Below are 15,471 nucleotides of genomic sequence, written 5' to 3'. Positions count from 1 at the left end.
GATTAGAGGCTATAAATATATAATATTTTTCTGTTTTTTTGGCAGGTAGCCTGCGAGTGGGTGATCTCTGCTATACTCACTACCGTGCAGAGTCAAATTCAAACCAATACTTATAATTTTTTCTGGATTATCTCAAATATGAGATGTACAACTTGAGCAAATAGTAAAGAAGCTAGTGAAAATAGAAAAAAATAATATGTGAGAAGAATGAAAAGTAATAAAAATTGAACAATCCAAGTTAGCTTAAACCTCATCTTGTATATGTCACCGAATGTTATGCTGCATATCTCCTTGATTTCCTTCACTACTGATTCCATAGACCTATTTACTATACTATAGTTAATATATATTATATTAACTATGGTATAGTTAATAGGTCTATGGCTGATTCTATGAATCTCCAAGTGTACATGATTTTTCAAGTGTCTCTAACCAAGTTGAAGTAACAAAAAACATGTTTTTTATAGATTATTATTTTATTAACTTGATCGTTACGTAATATGTAGTCTTGATCATTCAACTTTTTGCATAGTTTATACAATGCATTTTTACTGCTATATTTAGTTACCTGCAACACTTATTAAGAAGTTATCATTATTAGTTTGGGCTGTGGAACAAATTAAATGAGTTGCAGTGTATGTGTAGAAGTATATCTTATGAAACAGTTTAAATTGAGACATGAAACAGTTTTAATGTATGGAACAATGCGATGTAAATAAATGTTGCAGGTAACTACGTATAGCAGTAAAAATGCATTATATAGAACTGTGCAAAAAGTTGAATGGTCAAGACTACATTGTATGTAACAAACCAAATTAATAAACAAAGATTTTGAATCGAATTGAAATTACTCGCATATGGAAAAGTTTGACTATATATCTGTTTCCTTTTTTATTGAAATAATCTTTCAAAATATGCTTGTCATCTACTTCTAGTGTACTTTCTCATATAATGGACATGAAGGACATCGTTACTATGGTCAGGAGCAACTGAGCGAATGTGTAAACAATTCAATATGTTATCAACTGTGGACTTCAGTGAATTTTTATAGTTGTGTGTTTTGCCCTTATCATTGTGATATCCAGCTTGGCGGTCTAAACCGCCGGTGGCATTCAAACACAAGAGGAACTCTTTGCTCTTTAATCATGATGGCTGCCTTGTCATCAGGCACAGAGACACTTGACTAAAGTCATATGGTATCACACCTCATGCACAGCTTCTACTTGCAATAAGGAAGTAGAGACCATGCACATAAGATCTAGGGATTGCAAACAGAACCACTCACATCGACATGTTCTCTTTTGCAGATTCAAATAATGTTCAACAAGGCGATGAGCAAATGCTTCGCTGACTACAAGTGTTTGACTGCCATGGAGAAATACCGAGAGGAGATGAAGCTGTCACTGGGTCAGCTAGCTGAACTCGTGTCAACTGAGCTGTCTAGCTTCAAGAGGTTGAGTGTAGAGGCACTTCTCACCGTGCAGGTGCATAACAGAGACATCATCAGCTCACTCATACAGTCAGAGATCTGTGATAAAAGTGACTTTGAGTGGCTCAGGTACTAGTACTAGTTACTACTATTTACTGGTAAATCTATTGTCTTTCTCTCTCTTGTGACGTAGTAAGTATATTAATATTTAAAAATTCATATATCTGTCGAGAGCGTTGCATAAATAGCAATTAGTGATGCTTGTAGTTATCTGAGTGGTTGACTCACGTAGCTTTTGAGCAACTCACAAACATACAATGTAAGCTATTTAATTTGTATTTATGATAAAAAATTGTGCATGTGAATAAGTATTTATATAGTCTCTAATCTTTTCAGAATTGTATATTAGAAAGTCTTTTCAATAGAGTCAGTTAATTTCTTTCATTTGTTGGACAGTACATAATCAACCCTTCGGAGAACCAATAGATGTTGCTCCAACTCGGTTCAGGGATGAAATATTATTTTATTCTCCTGTGAGCATTTTTTTTACAAAATGAAACTTATAGAATGTCTAGGCAAGTAGTTGGATTAGTGGAAGCGAGTTTGTATGATAACAGCAAGTAATTGTGCAGATGTGATTGATTCAAACAAAGATCTTGATGTTACATCACTAACTACGAACATAAAACTGTTACAACTGCATAAGACTGTAAAACTCATGCCTGAATTCTCTACCATTTGATAACTCAAATCGAATAAAATAAAAGCTTTGTAATTTTTTTACATTTTGGTGTGTGAACTCTGATTAATCATTACTATCTTTTACATGTCATCTTTGGCTCTGAATTATGGTACAAGCTCATGAAATTTTAGAATTCCCAGGAGCAAAGCATTCAACTTTGATTGCTTCAATTTAACAGACGGCTCTCATTATAGGCGCAAAAACTTAAAGCTCATTAGTGACTTTCACAACTATTGCAGTTTAATGATGGCAACAAATGGAACAAGCTCGTAAACAGGAATATTATTAAATTCAAATCATAACATAATAACATCTTACTAATATATATACTATCATTACTATCACCAATGCTCTTGTTTAGTTGAACACTTGTGCTCCATTATGTAGGCAGCTGAGATATGAATGGGATGAACAGAAGAACGACTGTCTACTCATACAGTGTGATGCTTCATTCAGCTATGGGTACGAGTACCTCGGCTGTTCACCCAGGCTTGTCATGACACCTCTAACTGACAGGTGCTATCTGACACTAACAGGTGCTCTCCACCTCCATTTGGGTGGTTCACCTGCAGGACCTGCTGGAACAGGAAAAACTGAAACAGTGAAAGACCTTGCAAAGGTACGTTTTAGGAACTTTGATAACGTTGTTGTATGCACTTATCGTATATATAAACAGAAATGTGTAGATTTAAACTAAAATTGAAGTTAATTCGTACTATAAACTGTTTTATTTGATGATTGAAAGAAATTTGTTAGCTGTATAGAAACAAAGAATCATGAGAAATATATACATTTCTAGTTATATGTTATATCCATTTTATACATATATACAAACAATTGTTTCCTCACCCTGGTTAATCTTAGTCTGTAGTGATGTCTACTCAAGCTCGGATCTCCTACCAAAAACCTGGGAGTTTGAGCACCCGCCTCAAGATCTTAGCAGTTCCCATTATAGCACTTTTCTACAACTTACTTGAGTTGATTGTGGCCAGTATTTGGACCATATTTGATATGCAGGTGTTATTGCACCGAATGCTTCAATGACTTCTGGAATCACAGTTGTTTTAAAATGCCAGCATTTTTCAATATCTCTCCTAGTAGGAGATATTCTCTCTTTTTGCCGGTTATGTTGTAGTCATTGGGTACTGCTATATCTATTATAGTAGCCATCTGTCAAGACTGGTTGTCAGTTCAAATGTAGAAATCCCATGTATACATTAATGTATAAATACGTATCAACATCACAACTCTTTAGAGTGTGTTCAGATATAGAAATGATAGATATGTCATCAGCAAGCCATATGTACACAGTATACCGTTCATGCTATTTGTGTGGTCTAATTGCAGTCGTTGGGAAAGCAGTGTGTGGTCTTTAACTGCTCAGAGGGTCTGGACTATAAAGTGAGTTAACACCTGCTTGTAAATGCCAGTCCCCTCCATTTGATGAACATTATTAGATGTGTCTCAGTGCAACTCTAGAATTTGATCAATGAGTGAAATTTAAAATGAAGTTTTCAATTAGACTTAGTGTCTTTTTTAAGTGTTCAGTTTAAAAATTTAATATATATAGTGTGCTCATGCGCTGAATCAGTTAGCTACACTGTCTTCAGTTGCCCTGCTTATGAAATTCTTAGTTGTATGCAATGATGCCCATAAGCTTGTCTACCATTCTGACTTGCTTATCGATTTTGAAGAGTAATAATACTTAATTTAAAAAAATTATACATCCGAGATGTATCTATCTGACATTGAATAAATGTTTGGAAGAAGGTGCTATCTCCTATATCACAATTGTTAATATATTTGGTAGCATGTTGTATGCGTTTTAAAATTTTCTACAGTTAAGTATTATTTGGCTTGGCGACTTGCCATTGACTTGCGAATTTAATAAATTTTCTTATACCATTTTTGTCTTATTTTTATGGAATCTTCTATGTAGGCAAATGAAGAAAAATTATTACTTACTAGGCTTGCAATAAGTGCGACTTCACACATTTGTTGTAGATGCTGGGCAAATTTTTCTCAGGCTTGTCTCAGTCAGGCTCGTGGTGCTGTTTTGATGAGTTTAATCGCATTGACATCGAAGTACTGTCAGTGGTAGCCCAACAAATTCATACCATCAAGACTGCAAAAGATAGCATGGCTCCAAGGTTCATGTTTGAGGGTCGAGAGATACGTCTCAATCCAACTTGTGGATATTTCATTACAATGAATCCCACGTGAGTCATTAGTTTTGTGGATTTCTCTTTTCTGGTAGTTGCATTCTATTATTTACAATCTCCTAAAGGATACTGATTGTGTGAACTGATAAATAAACATTTATAGACTGAGGGATACTCATTGTTGAGATTTTTATTCTGTAGATACGCGGGTCGAGTGGAGCTGCCCGACAATCTCAAGTCATTATTTAGACCTGTGGCTATGATGGTCCCTCATTACGCCCTCATTGCGGAGATTATGCTCTTTTCTGAAGGTAGGCGGATAAGACTTATTATACCTCTCGTTGAGACACCCATGGCATCTTGCCTTCCTCTAGTTCATACAATGTACAACTTTAAGTGGCATAAACAGCTGTTCATGTTAGCCGTAGGTCTACTGTGAAATTCATCAGTATTTCTAGTCTAGGCTTGAGCAGGGACTGTGATCATTGGCTAAGCCGCTAAGGGATACAGTCGGCCACCACCTTATGTTTGACAGTCAGATACCATCGATGGATCCTGGTATTGATGGAGTGAAAAAGTTGGAAATGTGAAGTTTAAAGTTATTCTTGTTGTTGCAGAGCAATATAAAAAATACTGTGATTAGCCTCTGTGTACACATATAAATGAAGGAAGTGAATCTATTATGTTATTAGCTTGGTTACAAGGCATAGGAAATGAATTTTTTTTGATATTCTGCCACCGTTTGACCAAATTTCAGTTCGCCACAATTTTTATTGCCTTTATCTGTGTATACTTCAGAGAATCACTTGGTGAAGGGTTAACTATTTGTAAAGGTTTATTATCTATTATTGAACTTTAACTGATCTATAACTTAATTCTACTTCTCCATTTCAAGTTTCATTTTTTATCTTTTATCTTTTGCAGTGAGTGACATCTTGTTATCTTGCTATTTTATTCCCAGGATTCCAGTCGGCCAAGATGCTCTCTCGGAAGATAGTAAACCTTTATCAGCTAGCTAGCACACAGCTTTCTCAACAAGACCACTATGATTTCGGAATGAGAGCTATCAAGTCCATTCTTGTCATGGCTGGCCATAGGAAAGGCAACTCCACCAGGCACTCCTCTCGGTTGGTCAATTTTAAAGTTTTGGAAACTGAATTTTTTTATCTTTGCATGTAATTAACAAAAAACTTGAAGAACATTAGAAACGGATTACATTAATGAAAAAAAACACAATTCTGCTGGTAGTCAAAATGTTAACAAGAGTGAGGTTACTCATTTGCTTGAGAGTTAATATTTATTACTGTATCTCATAACAAATGTGTATAAGTTGTCAGAGTAGATACTAGGATGGGGCATACATCAAACCCTAGCTTTGTTCTAGATACATGCCCTATCATTGATGTTTTCACACTTTTATTTCTAATGATCTGTTCCAATATCAGTCAGCAGCCTGAGGCAGCGAATGAAAATGAACTTGAGGTAGAAGAATCGTACATACTTATCCATTCCCTGCGAGACGCGAATCTCCCAAAATTCATAGCGGAGGATGTGCCACTTTTTGAAAGTCTTCTTGAAGATCTCTTTCCAGGGATGAAACCTCCTAAACCCGAAAATGTCGCTCTTGAGGTAAGTGGTGCCTCGCTCTCAATTTGATCTTGAGCTGACTGTATAGCGGTTTACTAGTTGAAAATGCAGTAGTAGCATTTACTTGTGTGTTTACAATTTATATGTTATATAATTACTCTTTATACTCTTTAATTATTAATAAGGTCACTCTACTATTACCAGTGCAGTAGGATATAGTAGGCTGTGCATGAGTTCTTTGGTGTTCACCTGATGAAATATGGAATTTGTTTGTTTTATAGCTAACACAAACCTTACATCTGTGCCTGAAATGATCTATAACTTTACAAAAATTTAATTATATTAATACATAAGATGTTTAAAAAGTATCCTGTTAAAAATTGGCATATTAGAACAGAGTTATTTTTAAATATACTTGCAACCCTGTGGCTGTTGATGTGACTCGTCTTCACGTGGAATCGATATTAGAAGATTTACTCATTGTAAAACTATTAGAATCTCAAAAAAAACGAAGTTTATGTATATTTAGAAACATTTTCATATGCAAAATTAGTCGTTTTGTAAAAGCTAGTTATGAATGAGCATTTGGGTAAGAGAAGATAATTCTCAAAGTCTAACTGAAAAGCTCTTATTAGGCAGTTTTTAGTAATATGAAACTGTGCAAACAAATTGTGTTTAAAATTGTTTTGTTGCTTAGCAACAACATGAATAATAGACACATGAGTCAATAAATTGCTCTCACATAGCCAACTCGGCATAAAGAGATTAACGTTTTTTGAATGATTGCGTTTATTCATCGTAGAATTTAAATAAATCTCAAACATTTTCATTTAATTGGTGAGATCAAAGTTGCCTAGCTTTCTCTTTTCAACGCTGATGTTTTACTGCACAGAAAGCCATATCAATCACCACAAGAGATCTTGGTCTACAATGGTGGCCAAGTCAGATAGACAAAGTCAAGCAGCTGCACAGCCAGTTGCAGGTGCGACACGGAGTCATGCTCGTTGGACCAACTTGTGGAGGGAAGACGACAGTCAGAAATATTCTACAGAAAGCCTTAGTGCTGCTGCCTACTATCACTGAAATTTTGCAGAATAGCAAAGGGGATACCATCAACTCTCTCAATAAAAATACAATGGTAGGTCACGGAATCTGAATATTGAAACAGTGTTGGTGAATAAGGGAATGGATGAGTCTGATAAGCAAAACTTGGTGAGATTTTAGATTGGTGAGTCTGTGGCAGCAGAATGAATTGTGTGATATATTTTTTGTTTCATTTATCCTGCCCTAGTGAGTGAAGTTGTATTATGTTTATGATTCTTTCGGTATTGCTTGTTTTATTCATTCTACCGATATCTACTCAGCGTTTCAGCGAGTGACTAACACTCAGCAAGTGGCGCTAAAAACTACAAAAACAGCATATTATTTGATATCGCCCATGTTGCTGATGATAGATGGAAAATTGCACCTAAGCTGTCATTGGCAGTAGTTTTTATTAGGTTTTGAAGTTTAGCAGAGAAATGAGCTTTCCAATGAAATTACTAGGTTTGTGTAACTTTGTTATTAGTCTCACCTCTAAGGAAACTTATTCTAATTTTTCAGATAAGAAGAGATTTTTCCAGTTTTTTAATAATCCAGGAGGTTTTCCCGTGTGACAGGCATACGCTCTGTTTACTGCTCTGAGATAACACACACTCAGAAGAGATCTCAGAATTTTTTCCAGTTTTTTATGAGATTTTTTAACAATGACAACATTTATGCATAATTATGTGCGTGAGCGCAGTCGTTTAAATACTGTTTAAATATAAATGTTTCATTATATGGATGGATAAGGAAATGAAATAAATTTTACTCCTTCACCCCCTTTACCTTCAATGACAATTTTAATTCAATTTTGCGATTTTAAATTTTGCTGAATCAGAGAATTGTTTTTAATAATCTCAGGAGATTTTCCCGCTTAACAGACACACGCTCTGTTTACTGCCCTGAGATAGCATACACTCAGGAGAGATCACAGAGTTTTTTCTCGGTTTTTTAAAGAAATATTTTAACAATGGCAACATTTATACATAATTAAGTGAGTGAGCGCAATCGTTTCAATATTGTCAATCATATAAATATTATATGTGTGGATAAGGCAATAAAATAAATTCTACCTTTACCTTGATTGGAGTCATTTTCAGTATACTTAAAACTATAGGAATTTTTTGTTCCAAAATTCTGGTTCCGGTTGTAGAACTCAGATGGCGTAAAATCCTAAAACATTTTAGCAAAAGTTTTGAAATAAAGTAGGATAATATTTAATTGAAGTCTCATTAAAGAACAACCCTTAATTGAAGCCTTTGTAGCCGAACAGAAATTTTTCCACAAGTACGCATTAAAGCTAACTGGTATATATTACTGTCGGGTGATTTAAAAATTGTCTTTTGTGGTCTTTAGTTTCAACGTTACATTGTGGTTGCCTTTATCCGATCAATGACAACAATTTACCAAGATCGCCTTACTAACAAGATAACAATTATCACCTATGAATAAACTTTTATATTTTACTGTCTGTTGTTCCTCTGTGGTATTGTAGCCATTGTTATACCAATTTTGCTTTTACAACCAGAGATATCAGAAGCATCAGAATACGCGTAGCCAACGACGACGTGTAAACATCTTTAGTTTCAAGCAGGTAATGGTCGTTGTCCGTGTTAGACTCGTCTTTCTTATTAGCTAGTCCTTGTCTAAACTCATAGTTTCTTATTGAAAGTAAGTAAAATTTAATAGTGGCTCTGAATAGGATGACAGATATTACAAGGTGATAAGGATTGGATGCTGTTTAGTAGTTGTAGTCTGATAAAACTGTACAAGTGCAAAAGATATATGTGGAATGAGTTGTACAGGTAAACCTTGCTAAGTTGTGTTGCTACAGTTAGAGAGTCAATAAAAAAGGCTAGTGGTCATAGAAGAGAGCAATATTTAAATTTGTATCTGTACTCTGTATGTGGTCGACTCTTTAGTCTTTATTGATATATTCATCAATTTTATCGATTGTAAAAAATACATTCACACTTTTCCCTATTCTACAATACTTTCATTTGCTGCAGTTTTTGTTTAAAGTTATATTGTTTATTTTCATAACATGTCACTTCTCTTGAAAATTTATTTTGAATATTTCTATATAAACATGCTTGTAGTGTTATCTTTCATGTCATCACAATTTTTGATTGACAGTATAAATTTAGTAGAGGTTATCCACCCTTGTTAAAAATAGTTTTTTGCAATTAGAATCTACTGCCGGGTGAACAGCGAGTAAATGGTCATTTTACGACGGGTGATGCATTTTGCTATCAGAGTAGTTTTATAGAATACTTTGTAGTCATAACATATAATGCATATGGTGTGACAGCGCATGACATATATAGCATAGTACCTACTTTAGAAGTCTAAGGTTATCACTTATTCTAGAAGTCTAAGGTAATCACTTATTCTAGAAGTCTAAGGTAATCACTTATTCTAGAGGTCTAAGGTAATCACTTACTCTGGAGGTCTAAGGTTATTACCTAGTCTAGAGGTCTAAGGTTATCACTTACATTAGAAGTCTAAGGTTATTACCTAGTCTAGAGGTCTAAGGTAATCACTTACTCTGGAGGTCTAAGGTTATTACCTAGTCTAGAGGTCTAAGGTTATCACTTACTCTGGGGGTCTAAGGTTATTACTTAATCTAGAGGTCTAAGGTTACCACTTACATTAGAAGTCTAAGGTTATTACCTAGTCTGGAGGTCTAAGGTTATCACTTACATTAGAAGTCTAAGGTAATCAATCACCTACTTGCTGTTACTTCAGTCTTAGAAATCGGAAACAAAAATTTCCAGAAAATGCACATGGTGTACCAGATTAAGTGATAAATCAGCTTGTAAACATTGATTTGAAGGCTTTTTTTTTCAAAACTATTAAAATATTTTCAATACTGATCACCAAAGTTGGCACATAAAAGTTTAAACATTTTGGCTTCTTAATCTTGTCTTTAGAGAGTTATATTCTACTGGCATTCAATAACTTCCGGCACTATTTTACCTTCTAATCAACAATAATATTCTTATCTCTCCTCATACTTACCTGTCATATCTTATCACTAGCAACTGTTGAGGGCGAGTAAGAAAGGCCATGTTGAGAGTTGCGTCATCAACCCAAAGTGCTGCCAGCTCGGAGAGCTTTATGGAGAGTCAGACCCAAACACATTTGAATGGAGTGATGGTCTCATCGCATCTACAGTTCGACGTTTCGCCAAAGAGCTCAACCAAGACAACAAACCAGATTCAAAGAAGACAGAAGGAGCTGGAACTGCCGGGAGTCAACCTGACACTGAAGTACGTCTGCAGTTGGTGATGGCTGGTTTGCCAACTGTTTAGAAATCATTTTACATTTAACTGAACATAGTTTCTTAACAATTAGCATCTAAGACTAATGACTTATTTTAGTATTAGCGCTTGTTGTTTAGTTTGACAGCTGGGTTAGCTCAAGTGGTAGGGTGAAAGCAGTTTCATAGTCTATCATAATATAGGCTACATGTAACTGCAGTGGTGTTTAGGCCAGGTAAAGCGAGTAGAGGTCAATCTGTCAACGACACATGTTTAGTTAATCATTGTAGGTGGTAGATTCGTCACTCACTGCTCCATCATCGGAGGCTGAGGCAGCATCTTCTAATGATGGCATTGTTAACTGGAGATGGTTAGTATTTCCAATTGTTTTTCTTAATTTTTTGCTTTACTTCCAATACCTCCATAAGCTTATTTGCTTTAAGTTTTTATGATCATTCTTGTTCTCTTTTCACATTTATTATCATATTTCCTTGTTTTATTTCTCTCAGATGTACTTAGATAAAGAAAATGTGTTGTTATTATCAAGAATATGATTTCAGCTTCTTACAATTTTCCTGTAAAATATTCAATTGCAGATCTTGTTTGTATGCTTGCCTCATTTCTACTTAATTGCAGGTTAGTGATGGACGGGCCTGTCGACACAATGTGGGTGGAGAACCTTAACACTGTACTAGATGACTCGAAGGTTCTCTGTTTATCCAATGGAGAAAGAATAGCCTTAGCTGATGGCATGCGATTGCTCTTTGAAGTGGATAACTTATCTCAGGCTAGCCCAGCCACCATCAGCAGATGTGCTATGGTTTACATGGTAACTTTTCTGTTTCACCTTTCAGTTGTTTGACTGAATCTGCTCGTATTTGTATAAGTCTCATTATACCATATTTTATCTAGGACTGGACACGGAGTCAATTCAAGTGCATTTAGCAGTTAGATGCATTTAGATGTAATTAGATGTATACCAGCTAATTAATAAAAAACAGCTTATAAACAGTAGCAGGTAATGTAGTTACCATTTGATAAGTTAATTAATTAGCCAATGGCAAAATTAGCAAGTTGTCTAATTTAAGTTAGTAACTTAGGCTATAATAATAGCCATGAAGACAGCTTATAATCGTTACGTGTGACATTATGCATTACCCAACATCACAAAACTTTGTTATGCTTATTTTAAACAATGTAATGGATATGACCACAATTATTCCATTGTATAGCGATGTAGCCAGTTTGCCTTGTCGACACAAAGTCTGCCTGCAGAAGTGGAGGATCTGAGTGCAAATACAGTGCGAAACGAGTTTTTTGTCTTTAAAACTTTATTGCTATAACTGGACACACAAATGACAGACCAACAAACGAACTACAGATAAAATCTAAGATTTATATATATAGATAAAATAGATAATCATTGAATTTCTTACTGAAGATCTAGAGTTATCTTCTTTTAATTTTTTTGAGAAAACAACTCTTTAATTTGAGGATTGTGGCTAACAATTTTGTACTTGTTCTCCTATACAATTGATTAGGTCCTGTAAAAGTTAGTAAGTGATAAAAATCTCACGACTGATGAAACCTCTGGCAATCATACCTAGTCTCACATATGTTGCTCGGTGGTCATCGACATCGCACACACCATTTTACGGTGTCACCCAGTAAAGGGTAATCAGTGATAACAGACATTGTGGTAATAAAAGTGAGCATTGGCCAATTGAAAGCCTGTCTGAATCAGAATAAGGAGTACCTAGATAATGAAATAGCTACAGGAAATGGGCTAGTCGTGCGGAACATGACAGTTAACTATACGGCTCAGCAATGACTCTTACCGTTTATAAAGACTCAACTCATAAGCATCATACAGACAACCCTGAGTTTAAAATTAGAAGAGTTTAGAGAATGACGTCATAGCTGGTTAGCCGTGGCGGCGGAAATGCTACACCTCCCATTGATAGGATATTACTGAGACACTAACTTTCACCTTCCAAAAACCCACTTCAAAAAGTGGCTAGGGTTACTTAACCACAACAATTCTACATCTCCATTTTTACTTTGTTCATGATTCGCATATATTAAAAGTTGTTTTTTTAAATGTTTTAAAAAAAAACTCCAAAGTTGTATATCAAATAAAGGGTAAAATCCGTTTTTTTTGAATAATAATTAATTTTTTAATTATTATTAGAAATTAAACTTCTTTATTAGTTTAGACTAATATGAAAGACCTTCAGTCAATATTTATTTTTTAGCATTGGTTCTAGGCTTCGAAACGTGTAAAAAAACTCGGCCTAATGCAAATGCAAGCGTATTCAAACTTTCTGAACGTACGCCGCCACCGGAAGTGAGGCTTTATATAAAACGATGTTTACATGATTGTCTATACTCTTCTATGTTCTACTCAGCCACAGCCTATTAAGGAATATGCTCTTATGGTAGGTATTAACCAAGCCCGTGTGGCTGTTGTACAAATAGTTGTATGTTATAGGATCCTGTAGACTTGAGCTGGAGGCCATATGTGAAAACATGGTTGCAGAGGCTACCCAGAGAGCTACCAGAGTCTGCTAAGGAGCACTTGTTTGCTCTGTTTGAATACTCTATTGAGAAAGGTAACCTGGTTTTGTTTGGGTTAAGCCACTAATGTAACCCACCATTCTAGAACCACTCAACAGTCTATGAGAGTTATCTGCTCTTGAATCATTTTTACTTCCATTGAATTCATTATAGGTAGTTAAACCATAATAACACATGCGTTAAATTTTTTTGACTAATGAGATTACCTAAACTAATAAACTATCTACAAAATTAACTTTTTATGGATCTTGTGCTGATAAATAGTGTCATAGACCTACATACATGTAAGTCATGTTCTGTAGATACTTTTCTATTATCCTGATAGCAGTGCTGGATTTATCTAATCCTAGTGAAATTTCTTTGTACAGGTTTTTTGATAAAAATGGTATTACAATTTTTTTAAGAAAAGACGATTTAGTGCTACGGCTAAATAGCAGGTCAAATTACTTGAGTACCCAGAACAGTGTGACAGACAGCAGTATGAGCTTTATCAGCTATTATAAATGCTGTCTATGAAGTATTAATCTGTAACAATTGCCTGCATGAACCGTACAAGTACAACAATGACTTGTTTAACAAATGCCGCCGATGAGCCGTTCAGTTCACTTGCCCAGATGCAGAGAGTGTTTTGTCATGCCAGGTGTATTATGTAGTCATAATAAGGTGAGCTGTCATAATACGGTGAACTGCCATAATAAGGTGAACTGTCATAATAAGGTGTACTGTCATAATAAGGTGTACTGTCATGATAAGGTGAACTGTCATAAATGATATTTTTGGTGTCTTTTGCTAGACGACTTGGCTCTGCAGAATCGTTGGTTTAAGGTCCTCTGCTGAGATCTGATTATTTACTCACTGCTCAGATGACTGAATGTTCTGTTTTACACTAGTGGCTACTAGTATATGAAGCAAATACAAGAGATGGTAGTAGCTATTTTGTTGATACACAGCTTGAGACAACATTGATATAGTTGTCTCCCCATCTTGTATGAGTTAGATGAATGCTGAGCTTGTTAAGGACCTAAATTCTGTTAGTTACTCAATCTTTTGTCATTCCTTATATTTAACATTTTATGGAAATAGATTTACCTCTTTTTATAATGAGAATTGTAAGTTATTCAAAAAGCATCCTTTGTCTTCTTGTCAAAAATAAACAATATGATATTTTTGTGAAATTGTCTTCTCTTCTACAAGTTAGCTTTTACTTTATCAACCTGGTAGTGCAGAAGTAACTTTCAACAATTGGCTTTTAATGGAACATGTGAAGCTTCTGAAATTCAAATAATTTTCTTGGTTTCACCGAGCTACAATGAAAATGTAAAATAATTATTTTTTTAGCTGCTGGGAAGTAATTTTAAAATAATATGAATTAGTAATAGCCAAACAAGCTGTTATCAAATGGGCTACATTTAAAATAGCATTGCTATATGTTTGAAATAACTGTGTTAATATTAGTATTTTTACACGTAAAGTATAATAAAACAACTTTACTATGTGACTCTGCTTCACCTCTCATCTAATGCTCTTATAGGGTATGTCTTTTGGAGGCAGCATTACAAGCAGCAGCATGTTCCTGCTCCAGAACTTTCCCTTGTCTTTTGCCTTTGTGGAATTTTGTCTGCATTTATCAACTTCTTGGCTAACAACGGAGGCTTTGGAGAAGTCATGGAAGGTAAAAGAAAGAATAAATTTATTTTTTTATAATATTAAATTCTTTATGATATTATTCTTTAAATATATTCTTAATATATAATAAATTTTAAATATTTCTTTATATAAATATATATTTCATATATATTTCATACAAATTTCATATATATATATGAAATGTATATTAATATATTTATATAAATATATTAATATCTCATATATTTCCAATGTGAGGGGTAGGTGTAGAGGTACTACGTACATGTACCTGGCATTGTTAAAAATACTAGACGGAACACTTTTTTCATAGAATATTAGCCTTAACCCTGGCCTTGCGCGGGATTTCTTTTGTTTTTAATGAGATAGCCTGCTGACAGAATGTAGCTTTACAGCACATATTGCACTGTTTCACCATAGGAATGGATGAAACTCACAGCCACACATTTCTCAGAGAAGACCATTATATACACAACCTGACTAAAAGTCTTGTATAAAGCACAGAATATTTTGTCAATAATGAAATAACACATTTATCATTAAGCTTTAGGCTTGGTTAGAAAGTAATATCTTTCTCTCTCATACCGGCTAAAAAGCTAGTCATGTAACAGAAGCCAAATACGTTTAGCGACCTGGTAAAAGGCGTAGAGCAAATGCGGAGATTTACATGAAATCCAAACCTCGCTCGCATTTGATCTGATGAAAGTTGTGGAAACGCATAGCATTTACACACACCACACACACACACCCTACACACACACGCCCTACACACCACACACACACGCACACACACCCTACACACACCACACACGCATACCCTACACACACACCCTACACACACACACCCTACACACACCACACACGCATACCCTACACACACACCCTACACACACACACACAGTCTTGTAAACGCATGCAATTGGGGACGCGATATTTTTACCATCACTTTGAGGACAATTTTCATCTATCATTAAGAGCTTTAAA

General features: G+C 35.0%; 1 protein-coding gene across 1 annotated transcript in view; it reads left to right on the top strand.

Moving 5' to 3' along the window:
- LOC137401061 (dynein axonemal heavy chain 6-like) overlaps nt 1-15,471 on the top strand; it is a 106,544-nt gene that overhangs the window by 27,839 nt on the left and 63,234 nt on the right. The window contains exons 25-37 of the mRNA XM_068087411.1: nt 1,308-1,558; nt 2,559-2,790; nt 3,519-3,572; nt 4,176-4,390; nt 4,535-4,644; nt 5,295-5,460; nt 5,779-5,962; nt 6,813-7,058; nt 10,045-10,275; nt 10,557-10,636; nt 10,903-11,095; nt 12,758-12,878; nt 14,375-14,515. Coding sequence (XP_067943512.1) covers nt 1,308-1,558; nt 2,559-2,790; nt 3,519-3,572; nt 4,176-4,390; nt 4,535-4,644; nt 5,295-5,460; nt 5,779-5,962; nt 6,813-7,058; nt 10,045-10,275; nt 10,557-10,636; nt 10,903-11,095; nt 12,758-12,878; nt 14,375-14,515 — 2,224 coding nt within the window. The remainder of the gene's footprint in view (nt 1-1,307; nt 1,559-2,558; nt 2,791-3,518; nt 3,573-4,175; nt 4,391-4,534; nt 4,645-5,294; nt 5,461-5,778; nt 5,963-6,812; nt 7,059-10,044; nt 10,276-10,556; nt 10,637-10,902; nt 11,096-12,757; nt 12,879-14,374; nt 14,516-15,471) is intronic.

This window comes from Watersipora subatra, chromosome 7 (genome assembly GCF_963576615.1).
Source record: "Watersipora subatra chromosome 7, tzWatSuba1.1, whole genome shotgun sequence".
NCBI classification, from domain to species: Eukaryota; Metazoa; Bryozoa; class Gymnolaemata; order Cheilostomatida; family Watersiporidae; genus Watersipora; species Watersipora subatra.
The sequence above is the reverse complement of the archived record's forward strand: the minus strand, read 5'-3'. Positions and strand labels throughout refer to the sequence as shown.